This window comes from Nelumbo nucifera, chromosome 3 (assembly GCF_055504915.1).
Source record: "Nelumbo nucifera cultivar China Antique chromosome 3, China Antique-T2T, whole genome shotgun sequence".
NCBI classification, from domain to species: Eukaryota; Viridiplantae; Streptophyta; class Magnoliopsida; order Proteales; family Nelumbonaceae; genus Nelumbo; species Nelumbo nucifera.
In genome coordinates this window covers 26,272,125-26,298,976 of record NC_142651.1, presented here as the reverse complement: position 1 = coordinate 26,298,976, position 26,852 = coordinate 26,272,125, and the positions used below count along the sequence as shown (strand labels likewise).

Below are 26,852 nucleotides of genomic sequence, written 5' to 3'. Positions count from 1 at the left end.
GCTTTGTTTGGGCCCTTTGGAGTATCTGATTTTCCTACAAATTCAGCTTCAGAAATCTTTTCCTCATGGCCAAAGTAGATGTGTAAATCAGGCCGTGCCACCCGCGGCCTGGCACGACCCGACACGAACTTGGACCGGCCCGGCATGATCATGCGGGCCTGGGGTTTTAGGTCCACGGGCCAGCACGACCAAGTGGGCCGTGTCGGCCCATCACGGCCCATATATATATATTATATTTTATATATATTTATATAATATTATATAAATTATAATTATATAATAATATATAGTATGTAATTGTATACACAAAATTCACCGGGGAGGGCGGCACAGCCTGTAACAGCCCGCAGGCCAGCACAACACGGCCCACTTTACACCTCTAGGCCAAAGTTAAGAGGTAGCAAGAAGGCAAAGGTGGTTTGGAGCTGCATTCCTTTCGCAATTTGTTGGAATATTTGGAAGGAGAGAGGAACATATGAGTTTTTTATGGCAAAATCTGTAATTTGGACAGGATAGTAGCTGCAGTTAGCAAATCAGTGGCTGATTGGGTTATGGTTTCCAGAATTCGGTCAATGTGAAAAGGAGGACTTGGGGGAAGTGTTGGGTTTTTAAATATGTAATTTGGAAAGTTTGTATTGAATCTGGGCATCTTCTTCTTCTTGATGTAAGCAGGTGATGCCTTATCACCAACTATTTGTATTCTTCTTTTATTTTACTTATCAAAAAAAATAGAAGTATGATGTGTATAGTTACTTGTAATGGGAGGTTAGTGTGGGATAAAATTAATTGCTCTTGCCTAAAAAGACTAACTTCATTATTATTGCAAACTTTATTTACATTTTGTTATCTTCGTTAGTAGTACCTTTGTGAGGATTTTGTTAATGCATTCATTTTTTTTGGGCTTCACTTGCTTTCCATGTTTCAGTCATCCCAATCTTATGGAATGTTTCCTGTGTAGGAATGGCAATGAGTTCTCACCAGTAGTTGGATTTTTCCTTGATGCTTGTCCTTCGGAGGTATGTGAACTATTAATTTTGTTCCTTTTCAGGTATGCCCCTTTTAAGATGCAACTTTTTGATTTTTTTTTATTTATTTTTTGATAGATAACTATCAAACCATTTAGTTACTTTAAAAAGATTTGTCATAGTACAATTGTATAATACTGCTCCTCTAGGGGGTGACCAGCCTCAGACTTTTCAGTTACAACTCCCCTTGAGGTATTTGTCCCTAGTAAAATTGATTCCTCAATGCCCCTTGCTTTGCCAGATTGTGCCTAAAAAAAGAAGAAAAAAAAGAAAAGAAAAACCTAGCGTTAGGTCTGTATCCAGCCTATTAGCTGAGACCAACATTGGGTGATAGCCCTTACAGTCAGTGTTTTAACCCATCATTCACCTGAGTAGTTGGACCAGTTACCTAGTCACAATCCCAGTTTTGACTTGGTCAATGACCTGTTGACCTGAATGGTTGAACTGCTGACCCATTCAATGGATTGCTTGTGTTTTATTATTTTTTGAATTTTTTATAAGAATGACATCATGGTTGAACTCTGCTGGTTTGAGCTTGTCTTACATGGGTGGTCCCAAGCCTAGATAAAGGAAGGTTGCATCAGGTTGGCAGCTGACATTTAAAACTTTCTTTTCATCAGCAAAAGGATGCCATTAATAAAATTTATAAAAAACTTAGTACAATTGTTGGAAATTTCTAGAGGTGTAAATCGGGCCGTGCCGCCCGCAGCCCGGCACGACTGAGTGGGCTGTGCCGTCTGCGGCCCGTGTTCTGGCACGGCCCAGCCCGTTGCCCAGTCTGGCATGACCCATATATATTATTCATATAAATAATATAATATATTATATAAAATATAATTATATAATAACATATAATATGTAATATAGGGAAAAGTACTCTACAGCTCACAGCAGAATTCTGAATTACAGCCCCCCATAGTCTACTAGTAGCCCCCCTATAAACCGCATCCAGCCCGTGGATTTGACATCAATCCACGGTCAGGATTCATCCCCCTTGTACGGTGGGGTTAAAGAATTCTGAGCTGGGCTGATCAGTCATTCTCCCTATAATATATTAATAAAATAAACAATTGTTTTCAATTTTATTATACTAATTTATTTAATTATTGTATATATAAGCAATTGTATACATCAAATTTCATATAAAATTAAAATTTTAAGTTTTTTTTCAATCCTTTTTAAATAAATAGCTTCGGCCCAGTCCACGGCCTAGCCCCGTGGCACGGCACGGGCCTGAATGGGCTTGGGCCGTTGGCCGTGCTGGGCCGATCCCCCAAGTTGTCCCAGGGGAGAGTGGCATGGCCCGGGATGGCCCGCACTTTGCGCGGGCCGTGCTGTGCCGTGCTGGCCCGGCCCGTTTTACACCTCTAGAAATTTCCAACACACCCTTGTCACATGAGTTTACAATTTTTCCCAAAACAAATGAGGTCTGTCAATTTATCTAGAAAATCTTCCACCCCATTTACAATTCTTCTCACCCCATTGAAACTAGAATTTATTTGCTTTGCTATGACATCAATTTCCTTGAAAGCATGTTTATATTTCCAAGGTGATTTGACTTGCTTGGTCCAGTGAATGATAGTTGTGAATCTCCTTCAATTTCCAACTCCCTAATACCAAGCTGTAGTGCTAATCTCTTTCCTTGTAAGAGTGCCATGATTTCAGCCTTGCCAAGTCTCCCAAGCCAATTGGACCTGAATACATCATTACCTCCACTCCTTGGTGTTTCCTATCACTCCCCCAATGCGTGCTGGCCCTGCTTTACCCAGATTGCCCATAGAGCTTCCATCAAAGTTCAGCTTCATCTTATTCACAGCCGGAGGTTTCTGACCCATTCTCACTTCTTCAATGTGTCTAACCTGTTTGTGCCACTTCAGTCCAAGTTCTAACAATGCCATTGATTGAAAAGTCTCTGAATAGCTCCAATGTCTTTTGCTAAAGTATTATGATCATGGATTCCAAATTATCTTTTAATGCTCATGCTACGGTTTTCTCCAGAAGTGATGTGCAACACCTTAACCCCAGTTTGGTGTCAAATGGGCAACGATATACTTGGGCGTTCAACAGATATGGTATTAAGCAGAAAAGAAGTACAAATCAGGATTCATGTAGTCAACCCATATAGTTGGGATAAGCTTAGATGATGATAATGGCATCATGGGTTGACCTGTAGACCTGGATGGTTGAAATTCTGAGGTGCTGACCTGGAGAGAAAAGCATTTCAACCTCTGGGCTAGTTTTAATATGCTGCTTATAGTAGGAAATGCATTAGGTGCAAGTGATCCTGAAACAGATAGGAGGCAAAGTAGGATTTTCCTAGAGTTGTCCCAGTTATTGTATTATAGTATGTATGTTGGAGATGATGATTTCAATTAAGAAACTTGCCTTGAATTTGCACTGCTGCATGATTTTGGCACTTTGCCAATGTTGTCTTTTGACTTTAATAGGTAATTGTTCGTAGATGGCATCAGCAGGAGGAACGGTTAGTCAAACTGCCAGAAGAAGAGGTCAGTAAGCAATTTAATTTTCATTCGTTCCTTGTGTCTATGATGCATCATGCATGCTGATGACCCTGAATGCCTGATGTTTCTCACATCAGGTTAGCTTTAGAGTTTAAAGCCTCGATTCTGCGGTTTCTGGACATATAAACATAAATATATTTGCTGTAAGTTGGTAAAATGTATGTATATATATATAATGATATTCTTAAACAGTGCAAACCGGGGATAGAAGTCTGGATATTCTGTAGCCTGTTTTCTTTAAATTTATTCCTATCATGTTTCATGAGATATTCTGAAGTGCAGATGATCAGGGAACTTGTTTCTTTATGTTGAGAGGGGACACTTAGGTTCATTGGATTCCTAGGTCAGGAAATAGTTTAGTTGATGCTTTGGCCAGAGCCAGACAAGGGATGGCTAAAGAATGGTTGTTTTGGGCTCTGTTGTAAAAGGTTTTTATTGTGGGGGGTTATGTTTGATGGGATAGCCTAACAGTGGGTTATTGTTATGGGCCCGGGAATAGGATCGCGTCACGGGTCGGTCCACGGGGAAAAACTCCTGTTTTTCCTTGTTCCTCCCCTTCCTAGCTGAACCTATCTTGGCGTCCTAGAGGGTGATTTGTCCAAGAGATCACCAAACTCTCCTTTTACTCTCTTTCTTGACTGGAAATTTGATATCCTCATTTAATAATGGGGTCTCCTTAAATAGGAGATTACAAGAGTCCTAATCAAAGGGAGTCTCCTTGCTGAATAGGGAGACTTCCAGTTCTATCTTGCTAAGGATAAGATAAGCTAATCCTAATCTGATAAGCTACTAACAAGATAAGATAAGAGCAATAGAATAAGATAAGAACAAGCAAGATGATCTAATCTAATCTAGATAAGGCTGCTGTTGCCGAATTGGGTAGGATGAGAATCATTGAATCACTGCTGCTGCTGGCGGTGGGTCAGGTGCCTGTTGCTGCCGGTGGCGACGGTACGTCTTTCCGAGGAATGCATCCATAACATTACTCCCCTCCTGGACTACGAGCTTGTCCTCAAGCTCGAACTTTGGATATGTGGCGTGGAACTCTGCCAATGGGAGCCATGTGGCTTCGGCCGATGGTAAATTACACCATTCTACCAAGACTTCAACAGCAGCACCAACAAAGAGCTTAGCTGACTGATGAGGAAGCTCAGTACCAGTATCATCAGGAAACAAGTTGCATAAGATGTTGTTCTGAGGTCCTTCTTGAGAGCCATCAATCCCAACACATACAACATTCAACTTCAATAAGTATTCAAACCTCAGAGTAACCAGTTTTGCAAGCTTGGGATTTGAAACCTCATCATCATGTATACGAAGGATGATTTTAAGAGGATGAGATCGATAGATTCCTGATTGGTCAAGGTTCTCTTTTCCAGTAACCTTCTTTGGCCGCTTTCTCCTTCTTTGGCCCTCCTCTTCCTCATCAGGCGCATCATCCTCCAACTTATTCATTTCTGTATTTGTAGAAACACCATTGTCCTTAATTGCTTGCTGGTGGGCAAAGGCTTGAGCATCCTTCATCCTTCCTATAATTTCCAATTCAATACTCTCCCCAAATGCCTCCTTCTGAGCCAACAATTGTGAGTAAATCACACAGAGTGGAGGTGGCAGTAATTCTGCTAAATTATGCTGCTTTAATTTCTTTGTATGCAGAACCCCTAGTTGGTGTTGGACAGGCAAGGATGCTTTCTTCAGAGATTTCGGGAGACTTGAAAGGAACTTCTTTCGGTGTGCAATGGTCTCCATAAGGCTTTTCTTGTGTTGCTCCAGTTTCTCATGAAGTTTGCAGAGTTCTTTTCGCTGGAAAAGCTCAAAATTAAACCGCCTTAGCATCAGGTCATGTGCACTGTCTTTTGATAGTACAGATCCTTTAATATCTTGAGGGGCTGAACTGAAAAACTCTTCTTCAGGCACAAGTTCAATATCCAGATACTTTGACTTGAAATCTTTGCGCACCTTTATGGCTTTCACAAAATGAATTTTCTCATACATCAAATTGTGGAGCTGCAATGTAGTGAAATCTACTGGTGCCTTAGCACGTTCTGTTTCTGCTTTAACACGATCCTCTTCTAGCAATATAGAACGATTTACCTTATCCCGGTCATCTATCCGTTGATTCCGAAAAAACTGCTCGCAGCAATACAGCCAGCCTAAGGGGTCTCCGTTGCCGTTGTATGATGGGGATTCTAGCCTGCTGTACTTGGGGATGACTGCGGCTACCGGGGCGACGTCCCGCTGTTCGCCGGACGACTCCGTCAAGTCTGGTCGGCGGCTGTTTGTGGTTACAGCCCCTTCTGGATTCCTCTCCTTGTTAGAGAAATACGATTCCAGCAAGCGTCGCAGCTCCTGGACATCGTCTTTGACCTCACGAACCTCCACGTTGGTTTCCACGAGCCTATGCTCCAGTTCGTGGACCCTGGATGATAGCTGCTCCAGATCTCCCATGACGGTTGGCTCTGATACCAAGTTGTTATGGGCCCGGGAATAGGATCGCGTCACGGGTCGGTCCACGGGAAAAAGCTCCTGTTTTCCCTTGTTCCTCCCCTTTCTAGCTGAACCTATCTTGGCGTCCTAGAGGGTGATTTGTCCAAGAGATCACCGAACTCTCCTTTTACTTTCTTTCTTGACTGGAAATTTGATATCCTCATTCAATAATGGGGTTTCCTTAAATAGAAGATTACAAGAGTCCTAATCAAAGGGAGTCTCCTTGCTGAATAGGGAGACTTCCGGTTCTATCTTGCTAAGGATAAGATAAGCTAATCCTAATCTGATAAGCTACTAACAAGATAAGATAAGAGCAATAGAATAAGATAAGAACAAGCAAGATGATCTAATCTAATCTAGATAAGGCTGCTGTTGCCGAATTGGGTAGGATGAGAATCATTGAATCACTGCTGCTGCTGGCGGTGGGTCAGGTGCCTGTTGCTGCCGGTGGCAACGGTACGTCTTCCCGAGGAATGCGTCCATAACAGTTATCTCGTGTATTCTTGTACACTTTGTGTATATATTTTAATTTTAATAAAAGACTTAAGTTACTGATAAAAAAAGGGGATGCTTAAACCTGTTCTCTTTAGTACTCATTTGACTTTTGGAATTTGGATGACTACAAAAATGTATTACTAAAAATGGAGAAAATAAATGCACTTAATCCATCAACCTATTTAAATAGAGCATAAATGGGTAGTGACCCACCCACAAAGGTGCCATATTGTGTCAGATACTTTAATTTTTAGTGTAAAAATTTCATATCTAGTACTTTATCCAGCCATGTATGCCATATTTGGGTAATATAGATCAACCCACATCCTCCTGATTCCTACCTTGACATGATAGACCCACTGTTCCTCTCACCATCCATCCAATTACTGTTCTAGAATATCCTTCTACCTCCAGATCGGCAGAGCCCATAAGAACCATAGCTAAACCCCTGTAAAAGTAATAGCAGCTCAGGCTTTGTAGAAGATCCAGGCCTAGTTTCAAAAGAAACTAGAAAATCTCAGGTGGTTTTACCCACCTCTCTATAGTCTTCAGGTCTGTGAACATGTATATTATGGTCATGGCATGTCATGTTCCATTGTCATGATATTACTGAGATAGTAACTCCCAAATTTGGTGGAAAATTCTCTGAAGTGTGATTCTCTTATAATTTATATTGAATTCGATAAAGATGACCAGTTTCCTTTTGTGTACATGCAATTGTATTGGAAACCATTGAACTTGTTACTCTTTTCCTTGTAGGAGGAGAAGTATCATGAGGCAGTTAAGAGATTTGAGTTTGACAACCAACTGGGGCCTTATGCATTGAATCATTTTGGGACCTGGAAGCAGATTTCAAACTACATCACAAAGAGTACCATTGAACGGATTGGTATGCATTGTGGCGTTTGGTGTCACTTCTTTAATCTAGTGCGACCCTTGGAATGCTCTTTTGTATTTCTTGTTTATATTATGGGAACTAACACTCAGTTTAGGAAGAGCGCAAATTAAAATATGTTCAGTGCAAAACCTTGTATCTGCACTGTACATGTTTGTATTTGTACTCTTCCCAAATCGAGTCTAATATGTCACCCAATAACCTCATCAGGAAAGAGGCTTTGGACACAACAACATGCCCATCCACTTCTTGCTAAAGAAGTTATGGAAAGAACAAGAGGCACAGAATCAGCTTAAATTAGGAGTAAAGGGAAAGTTTCCATAAGTGGGGAGGAGCAAGTACAAGAGGAAGGCAAAGGAGTAGAATGATTGTAGTGAAGGGTGTCAGAAAGTTTCTCAGATTGAAAGCCAGCTTAAAAGATAATGGAGAACACGGAAACAAATTTGGAGGGCTACCATCCTAGGTATTATGTTAGTATAATGGGGAGCACGGTAAAATGGTTCTTCCACTTTTATTTATAACATTCTTAATATAGAAAGATAGCTTAAAAATTTGCTTCTGAATTAATAAATTTATTATCATTCATAAAAAAAAAGATAGCTTAAAAATTAAGATCATATGAAGCATATGCTTCCTGTATAAAGCACAACAGGCGCATATGCCCCATACACCACTAAGCTGGAGGTCTATGCCTTAAGTGTTTCATGCCTCCACTGTGCACCTCCAGGTGTTTTTTTAGTTTGCCTGAACCTTTTAAAACATTGTGTTGTACTTATTTTGTGGACTTAATATTTAGAAACGCCTTAGTTTTTGTTAGAGTTTTGTTTTGGATGGTAGGTATGGGTGCCCCTGTTCCTCCATTTTGCCCTTGTAGAATTCATCTTATGTCTTTGTTGATTTCCTTTTACTGTATCTTTAGAATCCTTGTATTCCTTCTTTTTGGGAATTACAGAACCAATTGGACGTGAAATTACTGTTGTGTGTGAATCTGGACTGGTTGAACAAGTCCCTAAGACAGTCATGGAGAAAGCTTTAGCAGAGCAGTTAAGGAATAGTAAGTTCTCAACATCTGCTGAAAAATCCCAGAGACGAGGCTGTTACTACACATCAATTCCCCGTGTTGTCAAGAATAAGGGCATTTCAGGACAAGAACTTACTTCTTTGAACATTGACAAAGTAATGCTCTACCTTCTGAAAATAATTTTTAAGCTAAAAGATTGGTGGCTTTGTGAATGCAAGTTTATACAATTTCACTATTTTGATTAGCCATTTAGATCTTTTAGTGTATCTTTGTGTAATTATGTTCTCTTTATTATGTGGTGTTTATTCAGTTATTTGCATAGCATTAAACAATATGCTCCTAGGAAATTATATTGATTAAACTTAGAGTTATTTATCAGAAGAGAAAATTATTAAATCAGGGCTTTTGTTACCACAGTATTTTTATGCCCCTTTCAAATCCACTGTCTGCAATACCCACCATCCATGACAGAATCCTTTAGTTACCTGCATTATTTACAAGTCTCTCCATAATATCACTGTACCCCCTGAGGCCCCCTAGGATGAGGTATTGGATTCAATGGAGGAGCTGATTGGTAGATATACTGTATCGGTAAGGTTTAAGAATGTGGATGACGGGTTCTCCTGGGTATTAACTAATGTGTATGGGCCAAATAGTCATAGAGAAAGGTGGGATCTATGGGAGGAATTGTATGCAATATGGGGCCTGTGGGAGGGTTCTTGGTGTTTGGGAGCGGATTCAATGTGATAAGGTTCTCTAATGAAACTTCTAACCCCAATTGTCAAAAAAAAAAAAAAGAAACTTCTAACCCCCGTCAGTCAATAATCACCCGTATGAGAAAATTTAATGAATTTATAGACATGTGCGAGTTGAAGGAGATTCCTCTTTTTTATACTAGTTTCACTTGGTACAACTTTTAGGAAAATCCACTGTGTTCAAAGCTGGCCAGATTTTTGTTTAACATAGGATGGGAAAATCATTGGGAATGTTTGGTGTCTAGAGCATTGCCCAAAGTCACTTCAGATCACCATCCCATTAGATTAGGATCTGAAATTTTTTTACATGGTCCCACTCCCTTTAGATTTGAGAATATGTGGTTGATACATCCAGATTTTACTCACAGAGTAGAGGAGTGGTGGAAGGAGGATCTAAGGGGGGTAAGGTGGGAGGGAATCAAATTCCATAAGAAATTGCTAAGATTGAAAAGCAAGATCAAGGAGTGGAATAGAGACCATTTCGGAAGACTAAAAGAAAGGAAGCTTACTCTCACATCTCAGATTGAAGAATTGGATAAATTGGAGAATGAGAGAAACCTTAATGAGGAAGAAGGGAAATTGAGATGCAAAATGAAGAAAGATTTGGAGGAAGTTCTAAGCAGAGAGGAAATCTGTTGGAGACAAAAATCAAGACACAAATGGATAAAGGAAGGGGATGGGAACACAAAATTCTTCCATGCGATGGCCAATGGTAGGTGTAAGAACTTTGTGGCTAGGTTGGAGATTAATGGGGAAGTAATTTCTAGTCAGAATGAAATAGCCAGAATCTTTGTGGACCATTTTAAATCCTTTTACAGAAGACCTTTGGGGGATAGATTGAGGTTAAAAGGATTAGAGTGGCCCTTATTGGAAGAGGAGGTGGCAAGGTGGCAGGAAAGGGACTTTGAGGAGGAGGAAATAAAAAAAAAGCAGTTTTTTCCATGAACAGATCTAAAGCATTGGGTCCAGATGGCTTTACAATGGCTTTCTATTAGGATTGTTGGGAAGTATTGAAAGATGACTTGATTAAAGTCTTCAAAGAATTCTCAAACACGCACATTGTTAGCCTTGGAGTTAATGCAACTTTTCTGGCTTTGATTCCGAAAAACCCAAATGCTAGTCAACTTAAGGACTTCTGACCCATAAGTTTGGTGACTAGTATCTACAAAATAATTGCTAAGGTTCTGTCTTCGAGGATTAAAGAAATACTCCTCTTTCTCATAAGCTAGTTCCAAGGGGCATTTGTTCATGGGAGACAAATAATTGATCAAATCTTGATAGCTAATGAATGTGTAGATGCATTACTTCTGTTTTGACTGGTGCTACAGTAGTCCGAACCAGAAAGAGAAGAAGAGAAGAAGAAGAAGAAGGGTCTGTCGAAATCTGATGGGTTTCTCATACAATCGACCCCCTTAATCTATATTAGACTAATAATCATTACAAAGACAAAAATGCCCTTACTTAAGTGTGGGGCAGAGTAACTCTAATAACACTGCCACATAAGCAAGCTACTTAACAAACATAAGAAGACTAAACTACCCCTATTCGGCACACTTTAACACTCCCCCTCAAGCTGGAGAATATATGTCATATAATCCCAGCTTGTTACATAGATAGTTCACTTTCCCTGAGCTTAGAGCTTTTGTAAACAAATCTGCCCACTGGTCATTCGAGCCCACATGTTCTGTATTTATCTCTCCAGCAAGAACCTTCTCTCTCACAAAGTGGCAATCAACCTCTATGTGCTTTGTTCTCTCATGAAAGACAGGATTGAAAGAGATATGGAGTGCAGCTTAGTTGTCACAGTACAATCTCATAGGTTTATCCATGTGAAACCCAATTTCTTGTAGGAGATTCCTCAACCACACTAATTCACAGGTGGTGTGGGCCATGGCCCTATATTCGGCTTCAGCACTGCTTCTGGCCACAACCGTCTACTTACTCTTCCATGTCACAAGATTTCCTCCAAGAAATGTGCAATAGCCTGTAGTAGATCTTCTGTCATTCACTGAGCCTGCCCAGTCTGCATCTGTATACCCAACTACTTCAAGTTTTCCCCCTGGTTTATACAATAGCCCACGACCTAGAGCTCCTTTCAGATACCTCACAATTCTAAGGATTACATCCCAGTGAGGTATACGAGGGTTCTACATGAATTGGCTCACCACACTGACTGCAAAGGAGATGTCGGGTCTCGTGATAGTCAGATAGTTCAGCTTTTCCACTAGTCGTCTATATTTTCCAGGATCTTCAAATACTTCTCCTGTATCACTACTCAACTTAACATTTGGTTCCATAGGGGTCTCAGCCGGTTTTGCACCTAATAGTCCTGTTTCTTCCAATAGATCAAGGACATATTTCCTTTGGCACAAATTTACACATTGTTTTGACCTGGCAACTTCTATTCCCAAGAAATACTTTAATGTTCCAAGGTCTTTTGTTTGAAAATGATTTTGCAGAAATACCTTTAGTTTGCCAATCCCCAATTTATCACTACCAGTGATGACAATATCATCCACATAGACCACTAATAAAATCTTCCCAGCTTTTGAGTCATAGCTGAACACTGAGTGATCAACCTGGCATTGCTTCATTCCAAAACTCTTCACCACTTCGCTGAACTTCCCAAACCAAGCACGTGGAGATTGCTTCAACCCATAAATTGCCTTCTTCAGTTTGCACACCTTACCAACCTCCCCCTGAGCAACAAACCCAGGTGGTTGCTCCATATATACCTCCTCCACCAGATCACCATGGAGGAAGGCATTCTTTATGTCAAGTTGAAAGAGAGGCCAATCATACATAACTGCCAAGGAAATGAGTACACGAATAGTACCAATTTTAGCCACCGGAGAGAATGTCTCCATGTAGTCCACTCCATACAACTGTGAGTAACCTTTAGCAGCAAGTCTGGCCTTCAGACGCTCCACACTACCATCTGGCAAGTATTTCACAGTATACACCCATTTACAGCCCACAGCATGCTTACCAGGTGGGAGAGTAGTAAGTTCCCACGTTTGAGTATGTTGAAGAGCAGAAAGTTCCTCCTCCATTGCTCGCCGCCATCTAGGTGAACTAAGAGCTTCTTGAACATTGTTAGGTATGGAAATAGAGGACAAAAGTGAAACAAACTGGCGATGTGAGGTAGAAAGACGAGATAATGAAACAAAATTGGAAATGGGATGGAGGGTAGAATTGTGTTTACCTTTCCGTAAGGCAATGGGTAGGTCAAGGTCTGAAGATTCAGCAATAGGAGCCATGAGAGGATCCACAGATGAGGTAGAAGCCGGAGGAGGGGCCGATGTCGTTCGACGTGTATACACTTGTCGGATCGGTGGTCGTTCAGTGGTGACCTGCACTGGATGAGGTGACGAGTCTACTCCAACAACAGCCTCTGGAACTGGATCACTGACAGGAAGAGGAAGAGGAGGTAAGGGTGAAGACAAGGGTGCTTCATGACTGGAGAAGAAGGGTACAGACTCAAAAAAGGTGACATCAGGGCAGACATAGCACTTTCGGATAATGGGATTATAACACTTGTACCCTTTTTGAGTCCGAGAGTAGCCAAGGAAGACACATTTAATTGAGCGTGCATCTAGCTTGTCTATTCCAGGACTCAGATTGTGGACAAAGCACACACAACCAAAGACACGAGGAGTTAATGGAAACGGAGATAAAGTGGGAAACAAGATAGAGAAGGGGGACAGGACTCAGATTGTGGACAAAGCACACACAACCAAAGACACGAGGAGTTAATGGAAACGGAGATAAAGTGGGAAACAAGATAGAGAAGGGGGACCGACCATGAAGAATAAAAGAGGGCATCCGATTAATGAGAAAACATGCAGTGAGTACAACATCACTCCAAAACCGTTTAGGAACATTCATGTGGTAAATCATAGACCGAGCAGTTTCAAGAGGCTGAGGTCTGATGAAAGCACATGAGGGGTGAAAGCACATGAGGTCTGATGAATAATGCCATGTTGTTCTAAATACTGTTGAAATGAAGTAAGAAAGTATTCACGACCATTATCTGAACGAAGAACTTTGATTGGAACACCAAATTGTGTGCATATTTCAGCATGGAATTTTTGAAAAATGGAAAATAATTCACTTCTTTCTTTCATTAAGTAAATCCATGTCATTCTTGAACAGTTATCAATAAGGGAGACAAAATACGTGTACCCATTATAAGACTCTATTTTGATTGGACCCCAAACATCTGAATGAACCAAAGAAAAATGACTCAACATACGACTCTCAACTCTTGGACTGAAGGACACACGACGATGTTTACCAAACTGACATGACTCACATTGTAAAACTGACAACTGACTCAATGACGGAACCAACATCTTGAGAACCTTGAGAGATGGATGTCCCAGTCGACAATGCCATTGTAGAGGAGTAAGGGAAGTCTGAAGTGCAATTGAAGATCCACCACCGTCAAGGTAATACAATCCACCAGCTTCATGCCCCCCACCAATCTTCTTCCCCGTCTTGAGATCCTGAAAAACACAAGTGGAAGGAAAGAAGGTAACAGAACAGTTAAGAGCCTTGGTTATTTTACTAACAGACATAAGATTGAATGGAAACTTAGGTACATATAAAACAGATGATAAGGGGACAGACGCGATGTCAACATTACCAACACCATAGATGGGAGATGAGGACCCATTGGCAAGTGTAACCGTTTGTGATGTGGAGGTTTCAGAAAGAGAAGAGAACACACCTAGAGTCCTGGTCATATGATCTGAGGCTCCAGAGTCAATAATCCAGGAAGGAGTTTTAGATGACATGCAAGCAATACCTGATTGGGCTCCATACTATTCCACAGCCAAGTCATGATTTGAGCATCTTCTTGTTCCCAATCATCAAACCCTGGAGAGTCAACCGGTGGCTTCTCATCTCTTACATGCTTTACTTTCTTCTTTGCCTTGAGAAAAATTTCCACTGATTTAGCCCATGGAACATAGTTCTCCCCATTCAGCTTAATAGAGGTCATTTGTACCCCTAGGTAGTCGGGAGAAATAACCACACTAGGTTTCTGATCATTGTACCCATCTCCTATTGCTGCCATTGTACTCTTTCACAGTTGCCTTAAACCTTACTTCTCAGCTACAAACTGATTGATGTTGTTCACAGTTTGATACTTCAGCAACTACTATAGCCCCTAAACACAACAGTGGGAGCACACACTTGTTCTTATTCACACTACTGCTGACTTCACACACCTACGACCCACATAAGCATCAAATTACCACTCACTAATCACAAATAGGCCCTCTTACAACCACTTAATAAAAAAATGTGCATCACAAGCACCATAACACAGTCAAAACTGCTACACCCAGTTCAGACTTGTTTAACACACTTAAGAGGGCATTACACAACCACAATGAGCTCGGCAAGGTCACTGCATTCCACCTTACACCACTCAGCCACTTACAACAGCCCTAACACCACTCAACAACTCACAGCAGCCCTACACCATTCGGCTACTGCACACACAACCCTTTCTAGGGCAACAATGAACCTAGTTCTCTAGGTTCCAATCAATACTAACATCTTCTTGTAGGGTTTCTACCCAGAAATATCAGTAACACTAGAAGAAGAGAAAACCGACCTTCCTTTGAGAATATCAACCAACCATTCACTGCTGAAGTCACTTTCCTTGCTGAAGAAGTTTATGCACAGCAGAGAGAGACGAGCTGTGATGTTTCTGACCTAGGGCAAACCAGTTCTCTCCATTGACTGACCAGAAACGAAGGAGAAGAGTCACGAACACTGCTGAGGCGCTTTACCAACTGAAGTAGGTCAGGAGCATGGCTCTGATACCATGTTTCGACTAGTGCTACAGTAGTCCGAACCAGAAAGAGAAGAAGAAGAAGAAGAAGAAGAAGAAGGGTCTGTCGAAATCTGATGGGTTTCTCATACAGTCGACCCCCTTAATCTATATTAGACTAATAATCTTTACAAAGACAAAAATGCCCTTACTTAAGTGTGGGGCAGAGTAACTCTAATAACACTGCCACATAAGCAAGCTACTTAACAAACATAAGAAGACTAAACTACCCCTATTCAGCACACTTTAACAACTTCTAATAAAAATTTCCAATCCACCAAGTCATAAGCCTTTTCTAAATCCAATTTGCACATAAATCCTTCCTTCCTGGATCTTTTCATTTCTTGCAACAACGGGGGTTTGGGGAAAGATGGTGTAATCGGGTCTTTGGATGCCTTTGGTCTTGTCATTTTTCCATCCTTTCTTTTTTACTTTGATGGCAAATATTTTTAGTAGACTCCTTTCTATGGCAGATAGGGAAGATGAAGTTAAAGGATGGAAAGTGGGCATAAATAGGGTTCCATTAACTCATCTCCAAATTGCAGATGATATCATAATTTTTTGTTAAGGGGTTAGTAGACTCCTTTCTAAGATAGATAGGGAAGATGAAGTTAAAGGATAGAAAGTGGGTAGAAATAGGGTTCCAATTACTCATCTCCAATTTGCAGATGATATCATAATTTTTTGTGAAAGGGGTGACTTTAGGAGAGTGAGGAGAATAAAAGAATTGATCTAGAAGTTTGAAAAGGTGTCCAATCTGAAAAGCAATTTGGACAAGAGTTGTATAGCAGGGATTAATTTGTTGGAGAATGTTCTAATCTTGGTAGCGGAGTGCTTAGAGTGTCATATTACCCCTTGGCCTCTGACATATTTTGGACTTTCTCTAGGGGCCAATCCTAAGGAAAGCAGATTTTGGAACTCAGTTGTAGAAAGATGTGAAAAGAGATTGACCGCCTAGAAGAGGAGTTACACATCTTTAGGAGGAAGGATTACCTTGATAAGATCTACTTTGGCTAACCTACCTATTTATTTCCTCTCTGTTTTTAGGATCCCTCCAAGGGAAGAAAAGAAATTAGAAAAAATTATTAGGGATTTCCTTTGGGAGCTAGGAGAGACAAGAAAAGACCATTTAATTAACTGGGAGATTGTGTGCAAAAGAAAGGAAGAGGGTGGGCTAGGTCTTGGGAATGTAAGAAAGAAGAATGCAACTCTTTTGGGAAAATGGTTATGGAGGTGGCCTCTAGAGAGGGAAAACTTGTGGGTTGAGGTAATGGATAGTATTCATGGGAGATTGGAGAGTGGCTGGGATGCTGGTGTATCATGTCGGGCTGCCTTGCAACACCTTGGAAAGCAATTCACAATCTGCTTCCTAAGTTCCTTAATCTTATCAAGTATGATGTTAACTTAGGGAACTTAATTCGTTTTTGGTAAGACACTTGGTTTGGTGACCGACCCTTAAAGGATTTACTTCCTACTTCTTGATAAAGTCTGCTTAGAGGCTTCTAAACCAGATAGGAGAGTTCAGTGTCCACATCCTAAAGGCTTCTTCTCTTGTGCCTCTTTTTTTCAAAGCTGTTTGTCAGTCACCCTCCTCTCAGTCTTTTCCTTGGAAGGAAGTGTGCCGATTCCCCCTATTAAGGGTTTTTGTTGGGAAGTGGTATATGGGAAAATTAACGCTCTGGATCACTTGCAAAAGAAGAGGCCTTTTTTTGTGTATTTCCCCGAATTGGTGCACTCTTTGTAAATCAGATGGTGAATCTTGTTTATCACTTACTAATTTTCTGTTCATTTGCTGCAGAAATTTGGGAGTGGTGTTTCTCTTTGTTTGGATGCAGGTGGAATATGCCAATGGAGATTAAGATGTTATTTGACCCATCTACATTTGTTTGGCTGAAGATAAAGAGGAAGAGTAATGTGGAGGTGCACTACAACAGCAATGATGTGGACATTATGGGAAGAAAGAAATGCTAGAATCTTCGAAGAGAAGGAGAGAAGTAAACAACAAATTATGAATTGTGTAATGACCAAAACCATACATTGGTTACAAACCATGGAACTGTTTAGACATTTCTCCTTTGATGTCATTTGGAGGAATTGGTTTTCAGTGGCTTCTAGTTCAGTGTAGAAGAGTAAAACATGGCTGGTTTGGACAACTCCCATTGAAGGCTTTATGAAACTGAACTTTGATGGGAGTAGTCAGGGCAACCTAGACCTTTCTGGAATTGGAGGGACCATAAAAGATAAGGACGGGAATCTGAGAGCACTCTACTCAGGACCGATGGGGAATGGAGACTCCTTAAGGGCTGAACTGTATGCAGTCCTACAAGGTATACAGATTGCAAGTGAGATAGGCTTGGAGAATTTGGTGATAGAAGGGGACTCCAAGGTGGTGGTGAGTTGGCTTAGAGACCTAGACTCAATGATATGGTGCAATGTTTTTGAACCGTTGTTGACTCAGACGGTCAGACCGTTTGGCCCAAAAACCGTCCAAGCAACCGGTTCCGTTTCACCCTTAACTCTTTCTTGGGTCAAAAACCATTGGCTTGGTCAGAAAACTGCTGACCTAGGTAGTCAAACCGCCGATTCGTTCGACCCGGACAGCGGTTCGCGATTTAAGAAAGTTGTAGAGGATAGAGAGGGGAGAAACTGAGAGTCTGAGACACGAACTCGGATCTGAGATCCAGCACAAGAAGAATTGAGAGTCTGAGACACAAACTCAGATATGAGATCCAGTACAAAGAAGAAGAAGAAGAAGATTGTAGAGGTTGCAAAGAAATTACTCGGAAACCGGTAGCTAGAACGATTCTGTTTCTAGGTCGGTTTTTAAAACCATGATATGGTGTTATAGAAATGAAATGAAGAAATTCAAATGGGTAACACAACATATGAATTTGACTATACAATGAGTGGGAAGGGAGGCTAATGCATTTGCTGACTATCTAGCTAAGCAAGGAGTAACTAGGGATTCATTGTTTTGGGCCCAATTGTAATTTTTGTGCTGTTTTCTTTTAAAGAGTGAGGTTGCACCTCGTAAGGTGAGGCACACGCCTTTTTGAAGCAAGGCACAAAAAAATACAAAAAAAAAACTAAAAAATAAAAAATGTCAAAAATTCAAAAAAATATATTAAGCATAATATTGATAAAAATATAAACTTAAATTTTAAAATAAATGTTTTAAAAAGCCTATTATCTAAAATTAAAAGGCATAAACATAACGTGCAAAGCGTATTCAAATGAAAGTTTAAAAATAAAATCAAACATATAAAACATTTTCAAGCATGTTAAACCCACAATCTCTTTTTTTCCTCAAGTACATTACTTCAAGTAGCTAATGTGATGTAAAACATATTGCATTCCTGATTCTATTAGCCGCCTTTTGCCATGCCCCTCGAGGCAACCCCCTATTTGTTAATGTTGTTCATTCATTCATCCTAATAAAATATCTTCTTAAAAAGCAATTAAAATTACAAAATGATTATTTTTTGTGTGAGAACTAAGGATTTAAGACCCTAACATGGACTTGTTTGGGCTTGCCTCGAGGGGTGTGGTACAGGGATCTGAGGGCAGAGCCCCTGGCCTAGCTGCTAGGTTCAAAAAAAGCAAAAAAGTGTGAAATTTTCGAAAGGCACATGCCTGGGCTGAGGCGCAAGGTGCATTAGGCGCACACCCTGGTGCACCAGGCATGTGCCTTTTGAAAGGGCTGTACCTAGGGACTTAGGTGAGGCGCATACCCTAAAATATGCCTCGCTTGTGTGCCTAGGCATGCCTTTTAAATCACTGGGTGAAATGAGAAGACATGGAAAATGGATTTGAATCAACTTTTTGAGAGATGGAGAAGAAATAAATGATTCTAAATAAAAAAAAATAAGTAGCTTTTAACAGTAATTATGTTTGATACATGGAGAGTGCCATGAATGCACTTTTTTCTAATTCTGCAATTCTAGTCTTCCCACTCATTCATCTCAGCTATAGTCATTTTGAACGTGTATGTTGGCATCTAGGAGTAGTCCAAATAGGTGATATAATGAGGAAAAGAAAACTAAGATGATTTGGTCATGGACTCATGTACAGAGAAGACCCTCTATGACACTAGTGAGAAGTGATTTGTTGCTGGTTGAAGGGTCTAGAAGAGATGGGGACAGGCCAAAAGAGACATGGATTGAAGTAGTGAGAAATGATTTGAAGGCCCATAATTTAAGTATTTAACAATGGATTATGGCACTGAACAAAGTGGAATAGTGCAACAGGATTCATGTATTCCCATCTGGTGATACAAGGCTTGATTGAGAGGAAGAAATTTCTATGACATCACAAGTGTTGAAATTGTAGTTGCTGTTACTAATTAAGTGATGAGCTTGGTTAAGAAAGGGACTGAGTAACTAATATTGAGTGAAAGGGTAGAGTTTGGTAAGAGTGTTGCTGCTGTTGGTGTTGGAAGATAGATGATGTCAGTATTGTCTTATTAGTTTGGTAAGGGGTTTTATGGATGATTCTTGTTTTAGGGGTTGGATTTCTAGGCAGTTATTATCCTTTGTTTAGGTCTGGGTTCCAAGTCTCCCTCTTTCACTAGGCAAATTTAGTTTAAAAAACCATTGCTGCAGAGCTAAACAAACCCTTTTAACATCTGGCCATTTCAGAAGTCCTTATCCAATAATGGTCTAGAAACCAGATCACACATGATTCCTCACTGGGCAAAACCAGGTGGGGTCAGCTAGTGATCTTCTCTGGTTGACCTGTTAACAGAATCATATAATCTTCCCTGCATCAATATGGTAAAGAGAAAGGATCCTACATGTTCCTCTCATTGCCCTTTATTCATGGGCCTAAATTCAGCTTAAAATCCCTTTCCACATGGCCAAAGAAGCCCTTCTTTTGGCACATATTTTGAGTTAAAGATGCGAACTTTGGATGGTTGGTGTTTCTCAAGGAATACTCCAATACAAGATTGAGTATGTGACTGATGCACATATGGCTGATCTAGAGGGTTGGTTTTATGATTTTGGCCATAGTTAATTCTATTTTTAGGGTTAGAGATCATAGATTAGTTGTATCTTCTTCAGTGGAAACTTTGCTGTATGAGATTCTTTTTTTCCACAACTTGGGCTCATGTATTCAAAAGGTCTTTGTTTCTTATCTTTTTAAAGTTGATAGACCATTATTAGTACACAAGCACCAATAAAAGGCAATTTAGAACTTAATAAACCATTAAAAAGGTGTAAAACACATACGAATGTATAAGAGGGTAATTAAAAAAAGGCAAACCTTTGAGAAAGTGCATGTTTGTGCCAAGAACAAGGTGACCAGGCTTATGTATTAACCTTACATGCACCTGTTAGACTTCCTTTTTTGGGATATAGTCCCAAACACAAGACCCAAATAAACAAGGGATTATTAGATTGGATATAGTTCCATCATTGGCATTGCACCAGGAATAGATATTGGGTGAAAAACATCTCTTAGGCCTCCTTTTTAGGAGCATATTTCGTGTATTAATCTTATTAAGTACCACTTTCTAAATCCCAACAAAAGCCCAAATCTTAGGAAGGACCTGCTTGCTCACAGCTCTTTCGCTGGGAATAGGACTGCTGAAAAGAAAGAATGTAACAAGAACAATCTTAAGATCCACCTCCCCCCCCCCAAAAAAAAAAAAAAGATGCGGCAAATCTTATTGAATTATTGTATCATCTAATTTTAGAAATATTTCTTTCTTTGTGTCAGACACAACTGTTAGAAACCATATTGGTAAAAGAGTATGGAGGTGCAGAAGATTTACTTTTGGGGGAGTTGCAATTTGCATTTATTGCATTTCTGGTATGTGCACTCCAATATGGAATTTTTGTATATTTGTCAATTAACTATATATGAATAAAAGATTATCTAAATCTATATTACATTTGATAACATGCAGATGGGGCAATCACTTGAAGCATTTTTTCAGTGGAAAGCTCTAGTTAGTCTATTTTTCAGCTGTTCAGAAGCTGTAAGTATTGGTTAACATTTATTTGCCAATTTTCTAACATTAATGAAATTTTAGGTTGAAACATCATTGAGCAGCTTATGATGGACATAAAACCAGTTGTTGCTTTATAAATTTTTAATCTTGCCATATAATTGTCTAAACAAACATATTTTATATACTGTTTTGCAGCCTTTTTGCACAAGGACTCAATTGTTTATAAAGGTAATGTGTTGAATTTCCTCATTAATTTGAAACAGTTCTCTTAGGTTCTTAATCATGTGAAAACAAACAATTGTGTAGTTGTGGTAATCTTACTATATACCGATGTTTTAAAACATGGAGGCGTTCCACTACCTAGAGGTGTGAGGTGTACGTAAGCCTCCCGAACACAAGGAGGCGTAAGTTTCCTTAAGAGGAGGGGGGATCTCATTTTTTCTAAAAATCTTTTATATTAAGAAGAATAAAGATGCATAACATTAGTTGAAAGGGGGGGCTTGTCTTTCTTTTTTCACTTTTTTTCTTCTCTTTCTTTTTCTTTCCCTTCCCTTTCTTTTCCTTTCCTTTCCTTTCCTTTTTTTTTCTTTTTTCTTTTTTTTTGTCTTTTTATATAAGATGTGCATGAGGCGTACGCCTCTAGCACGCCTCATGAAAAAAGCGCAAGAGGTGTATGCCTCAGAGGTGTTAGTGCCTCTGGCATACGCCTCAGGGCGTTTTGGGAGCGCCTCACCTAGAGGTGTGCCTCTAGGCGTACACCTCCCACGCCTTTTAAAACACTGCTATATACTAGTTGGGACCCATGTGATGCACAGGCTTTGTTAAGAAAAATTGAAGACGAAGGAGCTCATGTAATTAAAGTACAAGTATAGATGAAATGGGTCAAGTTGATCCCGAGCTACTGATTGGTGGGGCTCAGTTGGTACTACCACTGGCTTGTTCTAGTAGACTTGGGATCGAATCCTAGTGCCACCAAGGGTTTTGGGGTTATGGGTATGGGAGATGGGCTACCCTCCATTGTGTAGCCCAATGAAGCAAGAACATAAAAGATATTGAGCCAAATTTTGATAGTGTATTAACAGTTTTAAGGCTACCCATGCTCGGCCTAGCCCACACCTGAAGACTAGTAATTTGTCTAGGCTTGGGATAGGGACATGCTTGCCCATGTTAATTGTAAACTATGATTTTTTACAAATTAAAGTTTTTATTTAATTTTAGTCAACTATAGAAAATTATAAAAATTTGTTATCTATATATTAATATATACCATATACCTATATAAAATTTGTTATCTAAATATTATATAATAATATTTACCATATACGTATATAACTTCCAAGCTGAGCTTAGGGGTTGCTTAGCTTGGGCCCAACTTGCACTATGTGTGGGTTAGGTATGGTTCCAAGCTAGGCCTAGCTTAGGAATGACAATGGGGCAGGGTAGGAATGGGGAGACCCTTCCCATCCCCATCCTTGCCACTGGGGATAGGGATTTCCCCATCCCCATAGAGATCCCCGTTCGCCATTTCTTTTAAGATGTCAACTTCATTTCATTCCAAAAAAAAATTAAAAATAAAATAGTTACAATTACAATCCTATCAAAATAGATCCAAGTATATTCAAACATATTCGACCGTATTTTTTAAAAGTATTGAAACAAAATCATTAACTAATTCATAAGAAAAACGTAAATATTCAACATAAATCCCAAGTTTTGGACCTCAAGGCCTTAAATTAACTAAAAAATCTATATATCTATGGTTTGGAATTGTATATATAGCAAGGATCTCCCCATCCCCATTCTGTACCCACCAAAGGGATGAAAGTTAAAAAATATTGAAGCAAATTCATTAACTAATTCATAAGAAAAACACAAATGTTCAACATAAATCCCAAGTTTTGGACCTCAAAGCCTTAAATTTACTAAAAGCCTAAATATCTATGGTTTGGAATTATATATATAGCAAGGATCTCGATGGGGTGGGGTGAGGAGTGCTCTCCCCACCCCCGCTCCGTCCTCACCAACGGGATGAAAGTTTCCCCATCCCCGTTTCTACAGGGGGAAACCATCCCCATGCTTGCCCCATTTTGGGGAAAATCCCCACAAGGATTGGGGAAATGGGGAACATTTCCATCCCTAGCTTAGCCTAGAAGAAAATAGTTGCTTGAGCTCGAAAATTTGTAGGTCTAGCTGGTCAGGCTAGGTTATAAATGGTCATCTCTAAGTAGAAGGAGCCTTATGACATTTCCAATTAAGCCATTATTGTTTCTATTATTTTAATTAATTTTATTATTTTTGTATGGAATGCAAATTATTTGTTTTATTACTTTAAATGATCTTTTACTTTTTATTATTAATTTTAACTTTTCTATTAATATTAGTTATTTTTAAATGGAATTCAAATGCATTTTAATTTTTTTCTTTATGAACTACTAATTTTTATTAGTTTCTTAATTTTTAATAATTGCTAGATAAAAACTTGCTGAACTTTAATTTTTTATTAGTTTTAATTATTAGATTTCAAAATATAGTTTTTTTTTGTGATTAATGAATTAATTAGAATTTGACTATAAAACAAATAAATGCAATTTGAAAGAGAGTAAAACTCCCCCTCCCCCCAAACAAACGTTTGGGATGATGGTAACTCTTGGCATTCAAACTATTGGAATGCCACCAATTGGTGGGACTCACTCATGAATGGTTATTTATGTAATATGATGTGGAATAAAAATAAAGATTCAAAAAAGGAGAAAAAACCACGCACGCACACACACACATACAAAGAGCCCTCTATGTCTAACCCAAGCATTATTTTTGGGTGATTTAACTATTTATAATATTTTTATTAACTAAGGGCCTGTTTGGCAAGTCTTTTTGGAAAGATCTTCTGGTAGCTCTGATAGTCAAAAGACGCATTGAGCTTTTGCATGAAGATCTGAGCAGCCTGAAGCTAGTTTGGCAGATGCACGTCTTTCCATGTCTTTCCGCATGAGAATAAAATGCGGAAGATGCTAAAAGCTTCATTTGGAGCTTCCTGAAATCAGCACAAAATGGGCTTCTCGTGTCTTTTTGGCGCTTTGGCTTTTGGCAGCTAGATCTTCAGCAAGCCAAATGGGAATAGACCGAAAATCGGTCTGCCCGGCTTGTAAACAGCCAAAAGACCGCATGGCCAAATGGGCCCTAATTTTTTAACTTTATTTGTTTGTGCGCCAAGCTGAGCTTGAAGTATTAGTCCTAGGCTTGGCCTTGAAATTTGTGGGTCTGATGCAGGCCCAGGCCTAGCTGAAATGATCACCCCTAAGCAAAGCATGTTTGGTTTATTATTCATTTTTTCAAAGAAAGAAAAGAAAAATAAAAAGGAAAGAGTCCATGAATTTTAAGAAATTTAATGGCGTAATTGAGAGGAGAGAGAATTAGTGAAATGAGTTATTAGAGGAGAAAGAGTTAATGGCAATCTTAATGAGGAGAGATAATCAAAGAAGTTAATGAGAAACAGAAGAGAATTAATGGTGAGTTGATGAGGAAATATGAAAGTCTTAAAGTTGATTGGCTACTTGAGTTATTTTGTTCAATTTTAAAAACACAAAAATAGAGAAGGGATGGGAAAGAAAGGAGAGGAATGCTGACATGTCCTACTTTGTTTTAGTGTGTATACCCATTTTCATGGTATTTATTCAATGTTTGTTGGACAATTTTGATGAACAGAATCAACAGATTGCTTTATCCAGTTAATTGATGTTGCAACAATTTCTTATCTAAAACAATAATATAGAATAATAACAATAATGAATATATTAATCACAACAAATGTCCATGTTAGTTGTTTTCTTCATCCTTTATGTCAACTACTATCTGACGGTTTGTAGACTGCAGTTTATAAAAGTTATCTACTACCAGTTGAAGTATGGTTTTCAGAAAGATTCTATAAATACATCAGCCGTGCAAAAGGGGGCATCAGTGCTCTTAGATGATTCATGGCTTTCAAAGGACAGTTTTTTGCACCGTCTTTGCAAGGTAATCTTATTTATTTATAATTTATTTATTTTTCTTTTTATTTGGCCGGGTGAGGATTTGGTAAGGTAGTTTTTTTTCTATAATTGAATCATGATGTACGTGAAAAAAAAAACATTGGTTTAAATATCTGAAAACTGTAACTGTCACCAAGGATATCTGTAACAAAGCAACTCTATGGAGAAAGAAACTTGTTAAAATGTTTGATACATCTGGTGGGCCAGTCATAAATTACAGGAAATACACTCTGTCACCAATTTTTCTTGGTTGCATTTTAAAGTCACTTTTCTTGAAGGAACTCAGTGTTGGGTTTTTTTTAATGGCCTTAAATGGCATTTCTCGCTTCTGTTGATCTTATATTTTTTTAGCATTACTTTTTCTGATATTTGTATGGGAATTTTATTTCCAGGATTTCTTTTCTTTAATAAAAGAAGCCTCAGTTGTTGATGGAGATCTTCTATCATGGGTTTGTATTCTTATACCATCCTCCGTGGCTCTCTCTTGTCTCTCAATGTTCTTCATGCTTTAATTTCAAATAATGATTCTCAAAGATTAATAGATTATATGCAAAGAAATGCCAAACTCATGGCTATTTAATTCATCAGGATATTTGCATTTTAACTTGCTTTTGACTAAAGGCCATCGCCCATTATTGGTCATAGCTATCTGGGGTCTTGGGAGGGGTAGACTGAATATGGTCCTAACCCTTGCATTGTTTGCACAAAGTGGGTGCTCTCAAACTTGAACCCACGTTCTCATGCTTTCAAGCACGAGATTTACATCAACTGTGTAGAGGAAATTTAAATATACCTATTCGATAAGCATCTTAGTTAAGTGTCAGGGAGAACAGTTTTCTTCCCAGCATCTTCACTTGGATTCAAGGCATGCATGCTGTGAAATGGTTCCTCAGATGGTTATGCACTTCATAGTTCATTCAATGCGTCATGTTCAATTGATAGTGTATGAACTACGAACTATCGTATGTCCAGCTTCAAGCTTCTTCTTACCAGATGATACTCCTATTGCTTTATGATATGTTGAATGTTAGAGTTCTGAACAAAATTTGGATATGATGACATCCATATAGTTAATAGAGCCATTGTGAGCACAATTCAGTCTCTGATGCCAAAGTTGGATAAAGCTTTAATTAATGGAATTCTGCATTAGAGGTATTAGGATGAATACTATTACATTGAAACTAGGAAAGATTCTATTTTGAAAGTTATCTGAATTAACCCACATTGTTTCAAACCTCGGTAAACATTAGGAGTCTAAATTGGTGGTTAGCATTAATATCCATGGCATCTGGCTGATACATTGTAGATGCAGTTTTGAGTTTCAGTTGATTGAGGTCCACATTGGTTTATCTCATATTGGTTTTTGTGGCTTTCAACTTGTACACTCAAATTCTCAATTGTTTACATGGCAGAAACTAATTGATGTTGCTTTGGGAAATTTCTAACTTCAGTCTTTTGATATTGTAGACATACAAACTTAAAGAATTGCTTGAGACCACTCTAGGGTGGGAATTCCAGGACAGTGCAGTAGATGGCATCTATGCGGAAAATGATGATGAGGTACATCTGGAACTTTGAGACATTATATTGCGGGCTTGCTTGAAGTAAACATGTAGCAAAGAGGTTGAGACAAGATAGGAATCTTACCCGTGGCAATTTCTTGCGGCCTAGAAGTGATATAGTGTTCTCCATATTCTTGAGGGCAAGTTTTAGCTCAATAGCTCCCACAGGGAAAAACGCTGGCCTCTTTCTAGGGTAGAGCTCATCTCATGGAGTATAGATGTGGTACTTCTAAGACAAGTTTTACCTATCTGATGTACATTGTG

At 39.2% G+C, this 26,852-nt stretch overlaps 1 protein-coding gene and 1 pseudogene across 3 annotated transcripts in view; one reads left to right on the top strand and one right to left on the bottom strand.

Annotated features, from left to right (window-relative positions):
* The window catches only part of LOC104598154 (AAR2 protein family), a 41,256-nt gene that overhangs the window by 13,763 nt on the left and 641 nt on the right, over nt 1–26,852 (top strand). For 2 of the 3 annotated variants that reach the window (XM_010260105.3, XM_010260155.2), the window contains exons 3-12: nt 959–1,016; nt 3,473–3,532; nt 7,289–7,418; nt 8,377–8,600; nt 20,764–20,856; nt 20,954–21,025; nt 21,194–21,226; nt 24,872–25,012; nt 25,419–25,475; nt 26,494–26,586. In XM_010260105.3, the coding sequence (XP_010258407.1) occupies nt 959–1,016; nt 3,473–3,532; nt 7,289–7,418; nt 8,377–8,600; nt 20,764–20,856; nt 20,954–21,025; nt 21,194–21,226; nt 24,872–25,012; nt 25,419–25,475; nt 26,494–26,586 (961 nt within the window). Of the gene's footprint in view, nt 1–958; nt 1,017–3,472; nt 3,533–7,288; nt 7,419–8,376; nt 8,601–20,763; nt 20,857–20,953; nt 21,026–21,193; nt 21,227–24,864; nt 25,013–25,418; nt 25,476–26,493; nt 26,587–26,852 lie in introns of all 3 variants that reach the window. The other variant, XR_016083971.1, reaches the window with a different exon arrangement.
* On the bottom strand, nt 4,304–6,088 carry LOC148801054 (THO complex subunit 5B pseudogene; annotated as a pseudogene).